Here is a 20,550-nt window from a genome sequence, read left to right as displayed (position 1 = left end):
AGGGACGGGAGCTTCGGTGCGGTCCCCGATAAGAAACAATCATAGGTTCGTTCCGGGGAGAATGGATGGGGGATTTGGAGCATGGCAAAGAGCTGGGGTAGTACAATTAAGAGATCTATTTATAGATGGGACGTTTGCGAGTTTGGGAGCGCTGACGGAGAAATATGGGTTGCCCCAAGGGAATGCATTTCGGTATATGCAATTGAGGGCTTTTGTGAGGCAACAGGTGAGGGAATTCCCGCAGCTCCCGAAGCAGGAAGTGCAGGATAGAGTGATCTCAAAGACATGGGTGGGGGACGGTAAGGTAGCGGACATATACAGGGAGATGAGGGACGAGGGGGAGATCATGGTAGATAAGCTGAAAGGGAAATGGGAAGAAGAGCTGGGGGAGGAGATTGAGGAGGGGCTGTGGGCGGATGCCCTACGTAGGTAAGCTCATCGTCCTCGTGTGCCAGGCTAAGCCTGATACAATTTAAGGTGCTACACAGGGCGCATATGACTGGAGCACGGCTTAGTAAATTTTTGGGGGTAGAGGATAGGTGTGCGAGATGCTCGAGAGGCCCAGCGAATCACACCCACATGTTCTGGTCATGCCCGGTACTACAGGGGTTCTGGGTGGGGGTGGCAAAGGTGCTTTTGAAGGTGGTGGGGTCCGGGTCGAACCAAGCTGGGGGTTGGCTATATTTGGGGTTGCAGAAGAGCCGGGAGTGCAGGAGACGAGAGAGGCTGACGTGTTGGCCTTTGCGTCCCTTGTAGCCCGGCGCAGGATATTGTTAATGTGGAAGGAAGCTAAGCCCCCGGGGGTGGAGACCTGGATAAACGATATGGCAGGGTTCATAAAGTTAGATTAAGTTTGTGTTAAGAAATTCGGCTCAGGGGTTCACCAGGCGGTGGCAACCGTTCGTCGACTACCTCACAGAAAGATAGAGGGAATGGAAAAGAAGTAGATAACAGCAGCAACCCAGGGGGGAGGGAGGGGAGGGGAGGGGGAGGGTGGGGGGGAGGAATCGGACGGACTCTCAGGGATGTTATTGTACATGTATAGGTATTTGGTATATGTAATTGTATATTGGACTGTTGGACTGTAATTTTGGAGAGTATTTATTTTGGACAAGGCAGATGCCATTTAGTTTTGTTTTTCTTTTGTTTTTGTTTATATATATTATTTATTTATTTGTTTAAAACTGGCCACGGCTATTTATATTGCTTTATTGTTGTGTAAAATAAACACTACGTATTGTTATGTTCGGCCAAAAAACTCGAATAAAATATATTAAAAAAAAAAAAATTTCTGTGAAGCGATTATTAAGTATTTGCTCCAGATATTGTGACAAATGTCACCACAATATTTTGTTTAATGAGGTCAACTTTAAACACTTGTCATAGCACAAGCAGTCACAAAACCTTCTCAATACATACTTGTCAAATGTGTGTAATATCTCCTCCCCCCTTTCCTTTATGCTGGTTCCATTGAATTAGTGTGTTTCCCTAAATCAAGTTGCAGCATCTGACTCAACACAGATGTGTGGGAGCGTAGTGGATGTGCTCATGGGGCTATAATTCAGAGACCTGCGTGAATGTCCGGAAGCGTGCATCCCAATCCCACTGCACAGGCTGGAAAATCTCAATTCAATTAAACAAAACTGGGATAAAAAGTAATTAGCGGATTGCTGTAAAAAGAAAATCTGGTTCACTAATATCTGCTTTCCTTGTGACTCTGGCCTCAATATGTGGCTCCAGTCACAGCTGCAAGTCACTTAGCTCTGTTCCAGGGGCAGTCTCGCCACCAATTAAGGCAACACATGTTATCCGTGGAGAACAGGCAGGATGGTGGAGTTGAGGCCAGGATGGGATCAGCCATGATCACATTGAAGGTGTTGGCTCGGGAGGCTAAATTGCCGGCTCCCGCTCCTAGATCATGTGTTCTAGGGAGGAGATGCTCTGGCTGATTTCCCAATCCAGCTCTTGGCCTGTAACATGGTAGGTAGCAGAGGAGGAACATATCAGCCATGATAGAATGGCGGAGCAGACTCGATGGGCCGAATGGCCCAATTCTGCTCCCATATCTTATGAACTTATGAACCATTCTCCCGAGGGAAATTAGGGCTGGGCAATAAATTCTGGCCTTGCCATTGCTGCCACATCAATGAAAGACTAAAATAAGTAGCTGTACATATTTGAGTAGAGTTCAAATAGAGAGGCTTTAAGCACTGTGACACCAATCACTGGATGTTTTCTGTGTTGTCATGAATCAAATGCTCGATTGCAATTTACTTTTAATTAGCCAGCTATTTTTAGTCAATTACCAACATTTCTCAGATTAAATGAACGCTTTCTCTAGTTACAAATATTGCGGTGGTACAGCATTGAACTCTTCACTGAATTTAATCGCATGTAGTAATTTCTCTTCCAATATTTCAATGCTGCTGTAGTTGGGGAGGTCGAGGGTCATGTGACAGGTGTAAGCACAAGGATAGAAGGAATCTGGTTCATTTCTCCTGAGGTTCAGAATCGTAATCCGAAAACCCCGAATACCTCCGGCTGGGATTCTTTCACTTCCTGACAGAAAGGCTGAGAACGAAGAGAAAATAGTCATTGAAATTGAATCAAGTTCAGGACTGTACAGGTTTGTTCCCTTTCTAAGGAAACAACTAATGTTTTGATGCCCAAGTCTCTCCCTGCTACTTTCCTCCAAAGCAAATGGTAGCTGTGGCCCTGTGGAGTCCCATGTCAGCAGATCACACAGACAATGTACGACAAAATAGATTGCTGCACTTTTCATTGGCCCCTGATCCTCTCCCTGTCCGGGGTCCCCACACCAGGAGCCACCTGTGCTTTTTGGGAGACTGCTTTAGCGCCCCTTCCTGACTCTGCATTTGGTCTCAACACATCCCAGCTCCCCTTTGAAGCTCGCAAAAGACCCAGTGGGAAGATGAGAATTATTTCACGTCATGGGGTGTTGCGATCTGGGACGTAGTGGCTGAAAGAGTGTTGGAAACAGACTCAATTGTAACTTTGAAAAGACCAATGTAACGTGAGGAGGCTGCTGAATGTCATGGTTTCTCTGGCAGAGGGGAAGAGAGACGGAGGCGGAGGTGGCGCTGGATGCGGAGAGGCGTTTGATCGGGTGGAGTGGAGTCATTTGATGGTGTTGGAGAAATTTAAGATTGTGGCGAGGGTGCAGCTGTTATATGAGGAGCAGCATGGTGAGTGTGCGAACGAACAGTATGAATTCAGGGTACTTTGCATTGCACCGGGGAACGAGGCAGGGGTGCTCTCTGTACTCCCTGTGTTATTCCTTGTGTCTGAATAAAGCTCGTAGTCTTACAGTTGAAGTAGATGCTTTATTGGGAGTTTGTTCTCTCTCCAGCGCTTATACTATGTTACATCTGAGCTGCCTGTCTGTGTCCTGCTCACCAGCTGCCATTCCTGTGAAGAGTCCCGTGACTTCCGGTCCGTCTGTATTTATACATCTCCCGTGCTCCCTCTAGTGATTGCTCAGCTGTATTGCATTTACAATGACTCCTTGTGTATATACACAGATGTGCAGATCACTACATCACCCCTTTTTTCTTTTACATATTTTCTGTACAGTGTCAAAGAAAATTGTACAAAACAGTTAGATTAATTATGATATGTATATCTGTAAAAATGGTGATGATATTGGTTATTAAACAAAGCCAATTAATATTTATGAGTCCAATCTTAATCAAAACATTTATGAGTCCAAACTTTGTGAATTTGTTTGGTTGAGTTTTTTTTGTTGTTGATGTGGTGATATTGATATTGTAACTTCTTTGTGAATGTCATCAGTGTTCTTGTGTTTTAAGTAACCAATAAGTCATCACGAGGCGTTTGAATGGTCGAACCACTGATGTTGACTAATGTGGATTTTGTTTTGTGGTATCGATTTAGTGTGTCATCTGCCTTGAAAGCTGGTGTGCTTGTTTGTTCCGAAGCAAATGTGAATTCATGAGATTCTTTGTCTTGCCATGGTACATTTGTACTCTTGTCATTGTTTTGGAGTGTAATGTTGCATTGTCCTTCATGTGCAGAGTTGTACCATGTTGTACAGGTCGTTGTTTCATTGTTGATGTTTCTGTCATTTCTGTCTTTGTTGTTGTCGTTGTCGTTCTTGTTGTTGTGCTTGTAGTATTTGTTGTTGTTCTTGTTGTGCTTCTTGTTGTTTTTGTTGTTCTTGTTGCGCTCAATGACTGCTCCGTGTGGATAATTTGAGTCATTCTCCAAGTTATTGGTGTCAGGGCTGGTTTAGCACAGGGCTAAATCGCTGACTTTGAAAGCAGACCAAGGCAGGCCAGCAGCACGGTTCAATTCCCGTACAAGCCTCCCTGAACAGGCGCCAGAATGTGGTGACTAGGGGCTTTTCACAGTAACTTCATTTGAAGCCTACTTGTGACAATAAGCAATTTTCATTTTCAGTGTCCTTTGTGGTATCTGCTGTTTCATTGAGCGTTTCTTCTTGAGGATTGTGAGAATGATCTGATGTTGCATTGGTCTTGGTGACATCAGTCATTTGTGGTGGATTTGATTCCTCTTCTTTGCTTCCTTGGTGCTCCTCTTCTGGAGTCAAAATCTTCAAGATTTCATTTTCTTGTGGGCAGTTTAGAGTGGATGAGGTTTCAATTGACGTGGTCTCTCTGGACTCATGAGTAGCCCTCCTCTGATTGTTGAGTGCTTCTGTACAGACCAGCTGAGATCTGTCAGTCTCGCTGTGATCCTGCACATCCTGTATGTCGTTTGTGATCACTTTGTCACTGTTTTCACATACAGTGGGTAGGCTTACATTGTCTTCTTGTTGATTATGTGAGCTTGGTAGACTTTCGTAGTCTACTTCTGGGTGCTCCGATACGGTGGGTAGACCTTTGTGATCTTGATCATGCATGGCGTTCGCTATGGAGTGTTTAATTGCTTCTATTTTGGAGTCTGTGAATGAGCTCTCTGTGGAGGCTTGCATAGCTCTCTCTGTGGAATCTTTCATCGCTCTCTGTGGGAGTCGTGCAGTGTTCTCTCTGTGGAGTCGATCTGTGCTCTCTTAACGGAGTCGGTCAGTACTCGCTGTGTGGCATTGTGTTCTTCTTGGGTATTTGACAGGCTGCTGTCATCCAATGTATCAACAATCTGCCATTGCATCATGGTATTGGATTCATCTACCATGAGTAGAGCCGTGTTGAGCTTTGCAACCGTGTTGCTGATGCTGTGATCAGCATATCCGAATAACTCAGCCATGTCTGAGTAGTATTTTTCGATAAACAAATCATCTTTTTTTGTTTCGGACTTTGTTATAATTCTCTTCATGTTCAATGAACAAATCATCTTCTTTGGTTTCGGATTTGTCATTGTGCCCTTCACTTTGGATGGTGCAAACTGCTTGTTCCAGGGTGCTGCAAAAGTTATTTTCAACTGCTGGTCGAGGTTCAGGCAATGTTGTGCCCTTTGAGGTTAAATTTGTTGATTTTGTGCCTTTAAACATCTTGTTTGTGATTTTCGGGCATTTCCCCTTTAAGTGGGCATGGTCTGAGTCTTCTGACGTCATGACGCTCGTGACGTAAAGTGTAGGAACCGAATCGAGTTACCTTTACTGTGTGCTTTTTTGTAAACTGCGCATGTGTGACTTGCGCATGTGCAGATCCATTTTCAAACTGTGCGCTCTTTTTGTCCAACTGCGCATGCGCAGAATGCTCTGCGCCCCAATTTGTTTTTTCAATTGCGCTTGCGCAAGCACTATCTGAATCCAAAACTACTGTTTTCAACTGCGCATGAGCGGTTGTGGTTTCCTGCGCATGCGCGGACCCAGAATTGCGTCTATTGTTCCCCGGGCAGTTTAAAATGTGCTCAGGCGCCATTTTAACTTCTTCAGACCCGTGGAAAAGAACTTTATCGGCGATTTTTCTAGGTAAGCACTTAAAGTTATTTTTTTCTTGCAATCTGCACTTTTCACTCGCGATTTCCAGCATTAAACCTTTCTGTTCTGGTAATGATTGGTTGAGTTGGTTGAGTTTCGCATCACTCATTTCCTGTGCAATTTGGTCTCCAAGCATTGAATGTCTTAAAGCTGCATTGTTACTGGTGTTACAGTAATCTTCAAATTTTTTCAGTATTACTCCTAATTTGGTGTTGTCTTCACCTTTCAAGTATTTAAAGCCGTTAAATATTTCTCTAGCTTCATGTCCTGCGAGGTGCAGTGCTATTTTCAATTCTTCTGAGGCTGATTTCAAAACATAATCTATGATATATATTTCGAACATTTGTTTAAAATCTTTCCAGCTGTGACTTAAATTACCGGTTGTGTTCAGCTGTGGTGGAGATCCAACAAATTTCATTAAATCAGCAAAGTTTTCCCACATCGAATGTCCGGTACGAGTTTTCTTGTCATTTCGATCTTTCTTTTCTGCATCTTGTGAAATCTTCTGGTAACCGTTCTGACGTCTCCTGGTACCATGTGTTATTCCTTGTGTCTGAATAAAGCTCATAGTCTTACAGTTGAAGTAGATACTTTATTGTGAGTTCGTTCTCTCTCCGGCGCTTATACTATGTTACATCTGAGCTGCCTGTTTGTGTCCTGCTCACCAGCTGTCATTCCTGTGAAGAGTCCCGTGACTTCCGGTGTGTCTGTATTTATACATCCCCCATGCTCCCTCTAGTGATTGCTCAGCTGTATTGCATTTACATTGACCCCTTGTATATATACAGATATGCAGATCACTACACCCCCCTTCTATTTGCATTAGCTACAGAGCCCTTGGCCATTGCGCTGAGGAGCTTGGGGTTGTGGAAGGGGATAGTGAGGGGAGCGGGGTGGAACATAGGGTGTTCTTCTATGCGAATGACTTGTTGCTGTATATTTCAGAGCCAAGCTCTTCAGGGGGAGCATAATGGGGTTTCTTCAGAGATTTGGGATGTTTTCGGGCTACAAATTAAATTTAGGAATAAGTGAGTGCTTTATGGTCTCCCCGCTGGGAGTAGGAGCGGGGTGGGGGTGCTGCCATTCTGTCTGGCAGAGTCTCACTTTAGGTATCTGGGGGTGCAGGTGGTCCGGGCCAGGGCAGGTCTCCGGAAGTTCAATTTATTTTTTTTAAATTTAGGATACCCAATTATTTTTTTCCAATTAAGGGGCAATTCAGCGTGGCCAATCCACCTAACCGGTACAACTTTGGGTTGTGGGGGCGAAACACATGCAGACAAAGAGAGAATGTGGAAACTCCACACGGACAGTGACCCAGGGTCGGGATAGAACCCGGATCCTCGGCGCCCTGAGGCAGCAGTGTTAACCACTGCGCCGCCGTGCTGCCCTGGAAGTTTAATTTCATTAGCTTGGTGGGGAAGGTGAAGGCTGACTTGCTGAGGTGGGACTATCTCCCTTGGTCGCTGGCAGGCCGGGTACAGGCAGTAAAAATGAATGTCTTGCCGCGATTCTTGGGCGGGATTCTCTGATCCTGAGGCTAAATGTTGATGCCGTCGTAAAATGAGTCACCAGGCCCCCAGGAGCAGAGATCCTGAGCCCTACGGAGGGACAGCATGGCATTGGAGCGACTCACGCAGCTCCAGCTGCCGATACCGGCGTCAAACGGGTGCCGTGGGTCTGCGCATGCACGCTGCAACCGGCACAAACTCGCGCATGCACGCTGCAACCGGCGCGAACTCACGCATGCACGCTGCAACTGGCGCGAACTTGCGCATGAGCACTGCAACCGGCACAAACTCGCGCATGCACGCTGCAACCGGCACGAACTCACGCATGCACGCTGCAACCGGCGCGAACTCGCGCATGAGCACTGCAACCGGCACAAACTCGCGCATGCATGCTGCAACCGGCACGAACTCGCGCATGCGCGCTGCAACCGGCACGAACTCACGCATGCGCGCTGCAACCGGCGCGAACTCGCGCATTCGCGCTACAACCGGCACGAACTCACGCATGCACGCTGCAACCGGCACGAACTCGCGCATGCGCGCTGCAACCGGCACGAACTCGCGCATGCACGCTGCAACCGGCACGAACTCGCGCATGCACGCTGCAACCGGCACGAACTCGCGCATGCGCGCTGCAACCGGCGCGAACTCGCGCATTCGCGTTGCAACCGGCACGAACTCGCGCATGCGCGCTAGCTTCCTTCTCCGCGCCGGCCCTGACGCAACATGGCGGAGAGCTACAGGGGCCGCGTGAAGTTAAAGAGGCCCCCACCAGAAGAGGCAGGCCCGCCGATCGGTAGGCCCAGATCGCGGGCCAGGCCATGGTGGAGGCCCCCCCCCGGATCGGATATCCCCTCCCCCCCCCCCCCATCAGGCTACCCCCCCCCTCCGCAGGATGGATGCCGAGGTCCCGACGGGTATATCACATGTGAACGGTGCCAGCGGGACTCGGGCTATCTTGGCGGCCACTCAGACCAGAGCGGCCACCGACCGGCGCCGCGCCACGCCAATTCTCCGGTCACCGGGCGTGAATCGTGCCCGGCCCGGCGATTCTCCGACCCGGCCCCGGTCTTTTTGCCCAAGGTTGTTTTTAGGGGGGTGGAGAGGCTGATCTTTTTGTTTATTTGGGTGGTGAATGTGGCTCGGATTAGGAAGAGGGTCGGCAGGCTGGCGGGTTGGGGGGAGGCCTCCCAAATTTGATGCATTACTATTGGACGGAAAATGCAGAGAACATTCAGGGATGGAATAGGGAGGTGGGGGCTTTGTGGGTCAAGCTGGAGGTGGGCTCTTGCAGGGGGACGAGGCTGCAGACGCTGGCAACGGCGCCACTCCCGATGGCTCCAGGGAAGTATTCAGTGGTGGCCACACTTAAGGCAGTTTCAGCATTTGGGAGCTGGGTCAGGGGGGCTGCCGATTAGGGGGAATCATGGGTTCAAACCGGAGAGGATGGATGCAAGGTTCTGGGAATGGGAAGAGAGGGGAAATCAAGGAAATGAAGGATCTGTTTCCGGGGAGCGATTTATGAGTCTGGAGGAGTTGGGCAAGAAGTTTGGTCTGGTGCGGGCAAAGGTTTCAGGAAATGCAGGTGCGGGACCTTGTGAGGAAGGTCTTCCCGAACACCCCGATCGTGCCTGCTGCCTTGTTGTTGGAGGTTATGCTGTCAGATTGAGAGGTTGGAGAGGGGGGGGGGGGGTTGTCTCGGAGATTTACGGGAGGATTTTGGAGGCAGATGGGCTGTCCATGGAGGGGGGGTAAGGCGAAGTGGGAGGAAGAGATGGGGGAGGGATTGTGGTGTGAGGTGCTGTGGAGGGTAAATGCCTCGATTTTGTGCACGAGGTTGGGACTGATACAGCTGAAGGTGGTGTACAGGGCACACCTAACAAAATCAAGAATGAGCCGGCTGTTAGAGGGGGTGGAGAATGTCTGTGAGCAATGTGGGAGGGGCCCCGCAAATCATGTGCATGTGTTTTGAAAGCTTTGGAGGGCAGGTTTCAGTATCAGTTCGGGGGGGGTTCTGCATGTAAAAGTCATATTCGGGGTGTCGGGCCAGCCAGAGATTCAGGCGGGTGCGGCGGCCGATGAATTTGCCTTCGCCTCACTGATTGCTTGCAGGCGGGTCTTGTTGGGATGGAGGTCAGCTTTCCCACCCTGTGCCTCGGCGTGGCCTTGGAGTTTAGTGGCCCTGGAAAAAGTGACATTTGGACCGTAGGAGGAAACCGGAGCACCGGAGGTAACCCACGCAAACACAGGGAGAACGTGCAAATTCCATACAGTCACCAAGGCCAGAATTGAACCTGGGTCCCTGGTGCTGTGAGACAGCAGCGCTAGCCACTGTGCCGCCATGCTGCCCCCTGTGCCACCCTTTTGCCATCTTAAGATCCTGGATGGCTATATGAATAATCTCACTTTCACCAAATAAAAATGCCCCAGGCTAGGTAATGGGTCATGTCCAGAAGCACATGTGTTTGTTATACCCAGTAAAATGCCGCACACGTACTTACTAAGAAACCGCTTTTTCTTCTTTTCTTTTAAGCTTTCAAAGACTTTCCAAAAATTCCTGACTGTTGTGTCAGTCTGTGTATATCCATTGTATTTTGCATTCTGTGTATATAAAACATAGATTGGTTTGTATTTCTTTGGGTTTAGATATTTGAGAGTTGATCAATTTGCGGTATTGACAGAGTGCCTCTCAAATCCGTTCCAGCTTTTCTTGGAACTCTACATTTGAATCCCTCCAGTCAGGTTTCTGTCCTGCCACAATGCCAGTGACATCCTATGCTACAGCTAATACGGGGCTGGTTTAGCACAGGGCTGAATCGCTGGCTTTGAAAGCAGACCAGGGCAGGCCAGCAGCGCGGGTTCAATTCCCGTACCAACCTCCCCGAACAGGCGCCGGAATGTGGCGACTAGGGGCCTTTCACAGTATCTTCATTTGAAGCCTACTTGTGACAATAAGCGATTTTCATTTCATTCTAGCAATTGAAGTTAAGTATAGAATCATTGAATTTACAGTGTAGAAGGAGGCCTTTCGGCCAATCGAGTCTGCACTGGCCCTTTGAAAGAGCACCCTACTTAAGCTCACACCTCCACCCTATCCCATAACATAGCAACCCCACCTAACCTAAGGGCAATTTAGCATGGCCAATCCACCTAACCTGCACATCTTTGGACTGTGGGAGGAAACCGGAGCACCCGGAGGAAACCCACGCAGACACGGGGAGAAAGTGCAAACTCCGCACAGACAGGGACCCAAGCCCGGAATCGAACCTGGGACACTGGAAGCTGCAGTGCTAACCACTGTGCTATCGTGCCTCCAGGTGGTGGACATTGATTGGATGGCTTCTTGAGCAGACATAAAGAGCCACTTATTGACACTGAGGGAGTGAGTAAGGAGGTATATATACATCTGTAATTTTTCATTCTGTGAATAAATCTACAAGGAGTAAGGATCAGGTGAGGTCCAAATTCTTCCATCACCAACTGGCTAACAGGAGTAAAGGTAAAGTTGCCAAAGTCCCAGATGACCATGGGTAGCTTTCTCCTTTGAGGGGGGTGCCTGCCTGATGGTGATTTAACCTGAGGACCACCACACCTCAGGCAAGGGTTCCATTCTGATCTATCGTAGCCAGAGAATCATTTGCAATGGTTCTCTTCCCGCTCCTTTATTGTTACCTGTGGTATTCCCAAAGGATCTATCTTTGGCCATTTCTTATCTACATAGCAACATTATCCAAAGGCCCAGTGTCAGTTTCCACTTGATGCTGACAACACCCAGCTGTAACTCACCACCAACTCTCCCGATTCATCCACAGTTGCTAAATTACTGTTCATCTGACATCCAGTACTGGTCGAACAGAAACTCACCTCCAATGAAATATTGAATCCATTGTTTTTAGTCCCGAATCCAAACTTTTAGCTTCTGATATCTGCGCTCTAATGCACTCCCAATTATAATGATGTTGTGGGGGCTCCCGTCTCTACCACCCTTCCATGTAGCGAGTTCCAGATCCCCACCACCCTCTGGGTGAAAAGGTTTTCCCTCCCATCCCCTCTAAACCTCCTGTCCCTTACTATCAACCTATATCCTCTGGCTAGTGACCTCTCCACTAGGGGGAAAGGTTCCTTCCTATCCACCTGATCTATGTCCCTCATAATTCTGTAAACCTCAAACAGGTCCCCACCCTCAGCCTTCTCTGCTCCAAGGAAAACAAACCCAGCCTCTCGACTCACTCTTGGTAGCTGAGACGCTCCAGCCCAGACAACATCCTGGTGAATCTCCTCTGCACTAGGGGCTGGTTTAGCACACTGGGCTAAATAGCTGGCTTTGAAAGCAGACCAAGGCACGGTTCAATTCCCGTACCAGCTTCCCCCGACAGGTGCCGGAATGTGGAGACTAGGAACTTTTCACATTAACTTCATTAAAGCCTACTTGTGACAATGAGCGATTTTCATTTCATTTTCACCCTCTCTAGTGCAGTCACTTCCTTCCTATAGTGTGGTGACCAGAACTGCCCACAGTACTCCAGCTGTGGCCTAATGAATATTTAATACAGTTCCATCAGAACCTACCTGCTCTTATATTCTATGCCTTGGCTAATAAAGACAAGGATCCCATTTGCCTCTCGCCCCACGCTATCTACCTGTCCCGCTGTCGTCAAAAATAAAAGAACATGCACATCAAGGTTGCTCTGATCCTTCCTCGGGTCCCACCGCTTATTGTGAGGCTGGATTCACTTCTCCCGCCGGAGCTGGATCGCTTGTTTCATGCTGGCACTGGGAGCGATTCAGTGTCCCTTGCCATGTACATTTATGCATGGTGGGGATCGCAAGGGATTCTGTAGCGAATTTCGCTACAAGGCTGCCATTTATAGCGAGGTCCGGCAGCTGCATCAGAAGCTCCTCCTCCCCGCAATGCAAATCATGCCTCATCCTCCACAGGAATTGCTGGGTGAACCCCCCCCCCTCCCTAACCATGGGAATTGGTGGGCCACCCTCTTCCCCCCCACCCCCGGAACAGAATCCATGCATGACCAGAGTCCACCCCCCCCCCCCCCCCATGCTTGAATGGATCTCAAGTAGCCTGCTGTGAAACTAACCGCGATGTTTATAAACATCTAGCTATGATTGGCAGATCATGGGCGGGATTCTCCAATAATGGGGCTATGTGCCGATGCCCGCGTGAAAACGGGCACGAGTCACTCCGGACTTTTTTCTCGAAAGTCCGGGGTGATTCTTCGTTTTTAAGGAGGCTTGCAGGGCCCCGGAGTGTTCCACGCAGCTCCGGCTTCCGATACGGGGCCCTGCGCTTCCGGCCGCGGGTCCGCGCATGCGTGCGGCGGCCGCCTGCGGCGCCAGCACCGCGTGACATGGTGGACCCAAATAGCAGGCTGGCGCCGAAGAAGTAGGCCCCCCCCCCCCCCAAGATATCGCGTGCCCGCCAATCGGTGGTTCCCGATTACGGGCCTGGCTGTCGTGGAGGCCCCCCCGCCCCGGGTGATGGATCCCCCCGCCCCCCACCAGGATGGCCACCGCAGCCGCGACTCTGAGCTCCCGCCGGGTGGAACCATACTTGAACCACGCCGGTGGGAACTCAGCCGTTTATCCACGGAGAATCACCGCGGGGGCCTATTTCAATGGCCTCTGACCGCGTTGACCACGCGTGCGACTGGCGCCGATTCTCCGGTCAGCGGAGAATCGTGGGAAGATGTATGGGTCCGCATATGGGTCCCCATTCTCTGCCCCTGCGCTGGGCGCGATTGTGGCGCAGAAGCTCGGAGAATCCCGGCCCATGACTACATCAAAAGCAGTTAAGTGCTTTCTGCTGTAAAAAAGAGGATGTGAAAGCACAACTCCTAGATGTTTATAAATATTGCGATTAGTTTCACAGAAGTCCACTTGAGATCCATTCAAGTGTGAAGGGGAACAACATTAAACAATCCAGACATCTGGCTGTCTGGAAGCTGCCAATTACAGGCTACTAAAAGCTATTTATCTTTGAAGTGAACAGAAGACTTGCAGATCAAAGGATCTGAGGGGGTTTAAACCCCTATGATGTGGTTTTGGTTTTCTATTAAGTTACAGCTGCTGATTTCGAGACATCTGTCTGAGTCAGTATGTGTAAGGCGCAGGTGAGTGCAAAAGCAGCGATTTTGTTTTCACTGCTTCTGCCTAGACTGCTCTTTAGATTCCTGGCAGGGGTGACTGATGGGGAGGGCGCTTCTCTAATATAGGGGTCTAGTGGGGGGGCAGCTGCTAGAGTGGGATGCTCCCTCATGGACTTTGGGGGGCACCTACCTTAAATACTTACCCCCTTGGCCCATCGTGAGGTCCATCGCATTTGGGCCACACTAGCAAATACTTGTACCAATCACGCCTGCCATGAACCTGGCGCAAGGGGCTGGAGAATCACCGAGGAATGGAGATGTCCAGCCTGGTTAGAGGATGAAAATAGGTCATTTTGATCTATTTTCATCCTCCCTCTAGAGCGGAGAATGAGCCTTGGTGCCTCTGCCAGGGGTGACGCAATCCAGTTTTTTTCTCCGACGCTGCATTCTCCGCTGCATCGGGAATTCCGCTTCCGGTGGTGGAGAATCCAGCCGCGAGCATCCCCTTGCTTTGTTAATCCTTCCAAAGTGCATCACCTCACACTTTTCAGGGTTAAATTCCATTTGTCACTGTTCTGCCCGTCTGACCAGCCCGTCTATATCGTCCTGTGATCTGAGGCTTTCCTCCTCACTATTAACCACACCACGAATTTATCAATCAACTGCGGATTTACTAATCATACCTCCTGCATTCATGTCCAGAGCATTAACGTACACTACAAACAGCAAGGGACAGCAAAAATCCCTGCAGAACACCACTGGACACAGGCTTCCAGTCATAAAAACAATCTTCAGGGTGGCACAGCGGTTAGCACTGCTGCCTACGGCGCTGAGGACCTGGGTTCGAATCCCGGCCCTGGGTCACTGTCCGTGTGGAGTGTGCACATTCACCGCGTGTCGGCGTGGGTTTCACCCCCACAACCCAAAGCTGTGCAGGTTAGATGGATTGGCCACTCTAAATTGCCCCTTAATTGGATAAAAAATAATTGGATACTCTAAATTTATTTTTAAAATATTTAAAAAATAAAAATAATCTTCGACCATCACCCTCGGCCTCCTGCCGTTGAATCAATTTTGGGTCCAATTTGCCAAATTGCCCTGGATTCCATGAGCTCTTACCACCTTGACCAGTCTCTCATGCAAGACCTTGTCAAAAGTCTTACTGAAGTCCATGTAGACTACATCAGCTGCACTACCCTCATCTACACACCTAGCCATCTCAAAGTTCAATCAAATTTGTTAGACCAAGCCATGCTGACTACCCTTGATTAATCCTTGACTCCCAAGTGGGGATTAATTCTCTCCTGTAGAGTTTTTTTGTCCAATAGTTTCCGACCACTAAAGTTGGATTCACCGGCCTGTAATCTCCGGGTTTATCTGTCCCATCCTTCTTGAATAATGGCACCACATTAGCTGTCCTCCAGTCACCTGATAATTCTCCTGTGGCCTGAGAAGAGTTGAAAATTATTGTTAGAGTCTCTGCAATCCCCTCCCTTGCCTCCCACAGCATCTCATCTGGTCCTGGGGATTTATCCTCTCAAGTCCGCTAAAACTGTTAATGCCTCCTCTCCCTCAATGTTAATTTGTTCAAGTACATCACTGTCTCCCTCCCTGATTTCTATACATCTTTGTCCCTTTCCATAACTACTTAAATCCTACTGAGTTATGGGAACTGTCACTAAAATGCTCCCTCACTGAAACCTCTATCACTTGCCTGGCTCTCTTGTAGGACTTTCTACGGACCGATCTAAAAAGCTCTTCCAGATGCATTTTAAAGAATTGTGCCCCCTGTAAGCCTTTCACACTTTGACTATCCCAATTAATATTGGGGAAGTTGGAACCTCCTATTATTACCTTTTTATTTTAAAATTTCTGAGATTAGCAGATATATCTGCCCTTCTATCTCTCCGTGACTGTTTAGTGGGGGGGGGGGGGGTTCTATAGGCCCCCAATGAGATTGCCCCCTTTTCGTTTGTAAGTTCTACCCATATGACCTTATTTGAGGAACCTTCTTCTTTACTTCAGTAATTGACTCCTTGATCAATATTGCGGCTCCACCTTTACATCCCCCCCCCCCCCCCCCCCGCCAATGCTTGAAGATTCAATACCCCGGCAATATTGAGCTGCCAGTCCTGTCCCTCCCTCGCCCACGTCTCTGTGGCAGCAATAATATCATATTCCTGTGTGTTAACCAACACCCTCATCTCACCTGCTTTACTCACAAGGCTCTTTGCATTAAAATAAATGCCATACTACTCCCTTGTGCCTTAACTTGTCTATAATCTCTCTGCCTTCCAGACTGACTTGGTTTTTCTTCTATATTTGGCTGTGCATCACCCCCTACTCGACCTCCTCTCCGTATCCCACGCCCCTGCCAAATTAGTTTTAACCCCCCCCCCCACCCAACAGCACTAACCAAAACTCCCTGCCAGGATGTCCATCCTGCTCTAGTTCAGGATCACCCTCGTGAAATGGCAGAGCAAACTAGACATACAGGTGAACCACAATCTCATGAAACGGTGGAAGCCAATTTGATGAGCTGACTGACTTGCTCCTATTCTACCCCCACCCCACTGTACTTTCCGCTGAAATTGGGCAGCAGGTTCAAATCCCACTCGATGGCCTTGCTTAAAATTACCCGTTGGGATTTTGATAAAGGTTTGATGTGGTTGAGATTTATGGATTAATGTTGAATGTGCTGTGACACTGCATTGGTTCCCTGTACAGAGAAGGCAGAAATTGCCAAGGACGTTGAGAGGTAAATGTGCAACACAGCCACCAGACCTGTTCCAGCAGCTCCCACTCATATTCGGTGTTTCCATGGATAACAGCCCTCAGTTCTTCAGGATGGAATATATTCACAACCGGCACTGACAAACTGCTCCTGAAACCTTGGGAAAAGGCTTCAAATTGATCCTTCACGGACGTGTTAAGCTTATAATCCACATAAGCATCAACGTACTGTTTCCTATTTAAAAAGAACTTGGGTTTAGAAAATGCATAATATACACGCGGCAGCCGATCGATCACTTCAACCATCTTAACGCAAGGAAATGCAAGCCAATCTCCATTTAATCTACATGGTGTATCAATTCTATTGATGGCTTCCTGTGCAATTGGGTTGGACTGCAGGTGATAACATATTCAGCCGATCAAACATTCAATCAAAGCAGGACAGTGATGGTACTATTCCTATACGAATACTGATGGCTTGATGAGAAGATAGCCATGATGTGGAGATACCGGCGTTGGACTGGGGTGGGCACAGCAAGAAGTCTTACAACACCAGGTTAAAGTCCAACAGGTTTGCTCAGATGAGGAAGGAGCAGCGCTCCGAAAGCTAGTGATTCGAAACAAACCTGTTGGACTTTAACCTGGTGTTGTAAGACTTCTTATTGATGAGAAGAAGACATCCATGAACAGCAGGGTGTAGATGTTTGAAGTACTTTTCCTTGTAGTGAATGTATGCAAAATGCTTTGGCTAAAACAGTTATTTCTATAGCTGCACCTATGGAGGTAACCATGGATGGGCAGCATATATAAATCCTCGTTGGTGACTCCAATATCCTGAGTGTATTATACTAAAAACACAACTTTTATGCAACATAGTTAGTGTTGAAGGTAAAGTTTCAAATTTGCCCTGTCGATGAGGAGTCTCTCTCACTGGTCCCATGAACTGAGAAAATTTCAGATACTCTGCCCATCAAACAGTTGACATGTGACCAGACTCTGAATAAAGCTCCTCGGATCCTTACAAGATTGGATGGGTCCCAGGTCAACCCTTTGATATGTGTTGAGGTAGCTAACCTCAGCCAGGGAGATGAGGCAAAATAAATAGGTCTCAGCATCTTTGGACTTGGGGGGGGTGTATATGAGCATACAGTCCCGGTCACAAGACAGGTGAGCACATCTGTGACAGCCTCAGGGTGCTCAGCTTGGATGCCTTTCCAGACTGCTTTCAGCTGGCCTGTCAGAAATTACTGGCTTTGGACAACAGAGATGAGAATTTCAGGGCACGATTTAACCGGAAGAAAATCTCTGTCCGGTTTTGGGCTCGTAGCGGATTGGTTTTCGGTGGCTGCAGTTCCGAGAAACACTCAGCTACTCAACGGCACTTTGCCGTTTTCTCTGGTCTCAAGTTTCTCTCCGCCGAGACCACTGAGGCCGCAGTTAAAAATCGCTACCTGCAGGAAGCTTGCCAGCTGGAAAGGCTCCTCGCAGATCGGGGCGCCATTTTCTCCAGCTGCCCCGATCGCTCTTTTTCACCCCTTTCAGCCCTTGTTTTCGACCCCCAGCCTCGGGAACACCCCCACACCCCTCCTCCACCTGGTAAGTCGCCCCCCCCCCCCCCCCCCCCCCCCAGCCCCCGGGCCAATCCCTAGAAGTGGCAACCTGGCACCCGAGCATCCTAGCAATGCCCCTGCCACCTGGGCACCCTGGCAGTGCCATTTGGGCACTCCAAAGGGGCCTGGGTTCCAGAGGGAGTGCCAGGGTGCCCCTGACAACCCAAGGGTCTCTAATGACCTGGGAATCCTCCTCAAGGTGCCATTACGACTGCTCCACGTTTCTGGAAACCAGTACTAAATGGCACCCTGGTGAGGTCGCCCATGTGCGGCTGTTTGGTTCCAGGCGCTGGGAAAATGCCACAAACGCATATTAAATGAGCACTTAAACATGCTGATCTGGGTATCGCCAAGTGAGGGCGAGACTCCGTTAAGTCTCACGAGGCGTTTCGAACATCACATATCCCGCGAGACGCCTCTCGCGAGATTCAACGGCCTTGTCCCAACACCAAGGCGGGCGCAACAAGGCGGTTAAATCGTGCCCCCAATCTCTGAATAATGAGTTTGACATCCAGCGAGGGGGGCTCTGATCCAATGGGAACATTTTACGCAGAGGGTAGTGGGTGCCTGGAACTCACTACCGGAGGAGGTAGTGGAAGCAGGGACGATAGGGACATTTAAGGGGCATCTTGACAAATATATGAATAGGATGGGAATAGAAGGATACGGACCCAGGAAGTGTAGAAGATTGTAGTTTAGTCGGGCAGCATGGTCGGCACGGGCTTGGAGGGCCGAAGGGCCTGTTCCTGTGCTGTACATTTCTTTATTCTTTGTTCTTTGTTTGGAACGCCCCGACCCCTCACCACCCGCCATGTCATCTGTAGTCATTAGGGAGATGAGTCAGACAAGCAGCCTGTCCGTGTTAAAGTCTGATATTTCACGGATGTAAACTCAGTCAAAGAAATAGGTCTCCTCAAGCACAGCAGAAGAAAAGAATTGGAAGAATTACCAACAGCTAATGAAACCATCCCACAGAACCTTCAAGGACAAGGGGTATAATCGCATGTAATCCATATCAGCGGTTTATGTAACCATCCTTAATTAATACATAACATTAGAAGCCATATCACATGAGGGTCAGGTCTAGATATCAACATTTTATTGAACATTTGTGTAAATGCAACTCTGGTCAAAGAGCAAATTAATACAACCATGTTTGAACACTTTATATTAACAGAAAGCATTTACCTATTATGCTTTTGAACTGCGATTCTGCTACCACCAGGAATGAGTTCATGATCGACTCTCTGCCCATCAGCTGTTTCTTCAGCAACCTACAAACATAAAGTCCACGAGTTTACAGGTTGTACTTTTCTCCTGGTTTGTCTACAGTTTACAACCATATTCTACAATAAGTTCAAATTTCATCACATTCACCTTTTCATTTCAATTCACAATTTACATGAATCCAATCAACTCATTTCGACTCTTTCAGCATACATTTTTCTCTTCAATGATTTTGCCCTGGATTGGTTGGGGGGGGGGGGTGCAGCGGCATGGAAACAGGGGTGAGGAGGGCCCACTGCTTGACCTCGCCAGGACCCCACCCGGGTCAGGTGAGCACAGTCGTAAACTTACAGAAAATTGTAGAGAGTAAATGTCTTCAACGTCTTCATCCTCACAGTCAAGGAGTTTCTGGAGTCTGTATAACCAAGAAAAAAGATGCAGCAATTGAAAAGCTGGTCAGTACGATTTGTCACTTAAATAAAAACAAGATACTGGGGATGCTGGAAATCTGAAATAAAAACAGAAAATGTTGGATAATCTCAGCAGGTCCGACAGCCTCTGTGACGAGAGAAAACGAGTTAACGTTCCGAGTCTGTATGACTATTCATCTCCACAGGCCCGCTGAGATTTTCCAGCCTTTTCTCTTTCTATTTCAATAAGATTTCTCATTGCGTTGCCATTTTCTTTTTTGTTTTTAATTTTTAAAGTACCCAATCCATTTTTTTTTCCAATTAAGGGGCAATTTAGCGTGGCCAATCCACCTACCCTGCACATCTTTGGGTTGTGGGGGTGAAACCCAAGCAGGCACGGGGAGAATGTGCAAACTCCGCAGGGACAGCGACCTGGGGCCAGGATCGAACCTGGGTCCTCGGCGGCGTGTGGCAACAGTGCTAACCACTGCGCCGCCGAGACGCCAGCCTTGCCATTTTCAAACCAAGATTTCTATCGGACCGTGTAGGTGATTGCAAATTGGTTACTTTTAATTGATCAGAAAGTGTTCATCAAAACAAACTGCAAACTCTACATTCAAAGTCTCCATTTTTATGACTAATTTGTCGCAACTCTTTGTTGAAAAGTAGCACAGGTCTCATTTTCCACAGGTCATTGCACCAAGGCGAAACGTCAATTTTACAGATACGATCGACATTAATGGTACATAATTTAGTGGATTTAAGTGTGAGGAGATGTTTCAAGTTCACTCACTTTTCTCCTGTTAGTGAGAGTTCCTTCAGATCTTCCAGTGTAGGCTGCACGTGGAGCAGCTTTTTGTACAAAGCCAGCGGGAAGTGAAAATTGCAAATAAAACCATTGGACACAGCAAGTCCGCAGAGAATTCCCACCAGATGAAATCCATCACCCCTTTCTGGTTCCTGTGTGTATTTAAAAAAATAACATTACAAAATCCTTTCTTGCAGAGTCTTCACGACCACAGAATCAGTTTCAGC

The 20,550-nt window shown here is 48.2% G+C and overlaps 1 protein-coding gene across 4 annotated transcripts in view; it reads right to left on the bottom strand.

Annotated features, from left to right (window-relative positions):
* Window positions 1-1,302: 1,302 nt before the first annotated feature.
* The window catches only part of LOC140408318 (probable E3 ubiquitin-protein ligase HERC3), a 90,140-nt gene continuing 70,892 nt past the window's right edge, over window positions 1,303-20,550 (bottom strand). For 3 of the 4 annotated variants that reach the window (XM_072495349.1, XM_072495348.1, XM_072495352.1), the window contains exons 19-24: window positions 20,309-20,475; window positions 19,457-19,520; window positions 19,067-19,152; window positions 16,320-16,503; window positions 9,933-10,032; window positions 1,303-2,571 (exon numbers count right to left, since the gene is read on the bottom strand). In XM_072495349.1, the coding sequence (XP_072351450.1) occupies window positions 2,342-2,571; window positions 9,933-10,032; window positions 16,320-16,503; window positions 19,067-19,152; window positions 19,457-19,520; window positions 20,309-20,475 (831 nt within the window). In that variant the 3' untranslated portion in view covers window positions 1,303-2,341. Of the gene's footprint in view, window positions 2,572-9,932; window positions 10,033-14,778; window positions 14,983-16,319; window positions 16,504-19,066; window positions 19,153-19,456; window positions 19,521-20,308; window positions 20,476-20,550 lie in introns of those variants that run through there. The other variant, XM_072495350.1, reaches the window with a different exon arrangement.

This window comes from Scyliorhinus torazame, chromosome 3 (genome assembly GCF_047496885.1).
Source record: "Scyliorhinus torazame isolate Kashiwa2021f chromosome 3, sScyTor2.1, whole genome shotgun sequence".
Classification (NCBI taxonomy): domain Eukaryota; kingdom Metazoa; phylum Chordata; class Chondrichthyes; order Carcharhiniformes; family Scyliorhinidae; genus Scyliorhinus; species Scyliorhinus torazame.
Note: the sequence above shows the minus strand (reverse complement) of the source record. Positions and strands in the feature narration are given on the sequence as shown.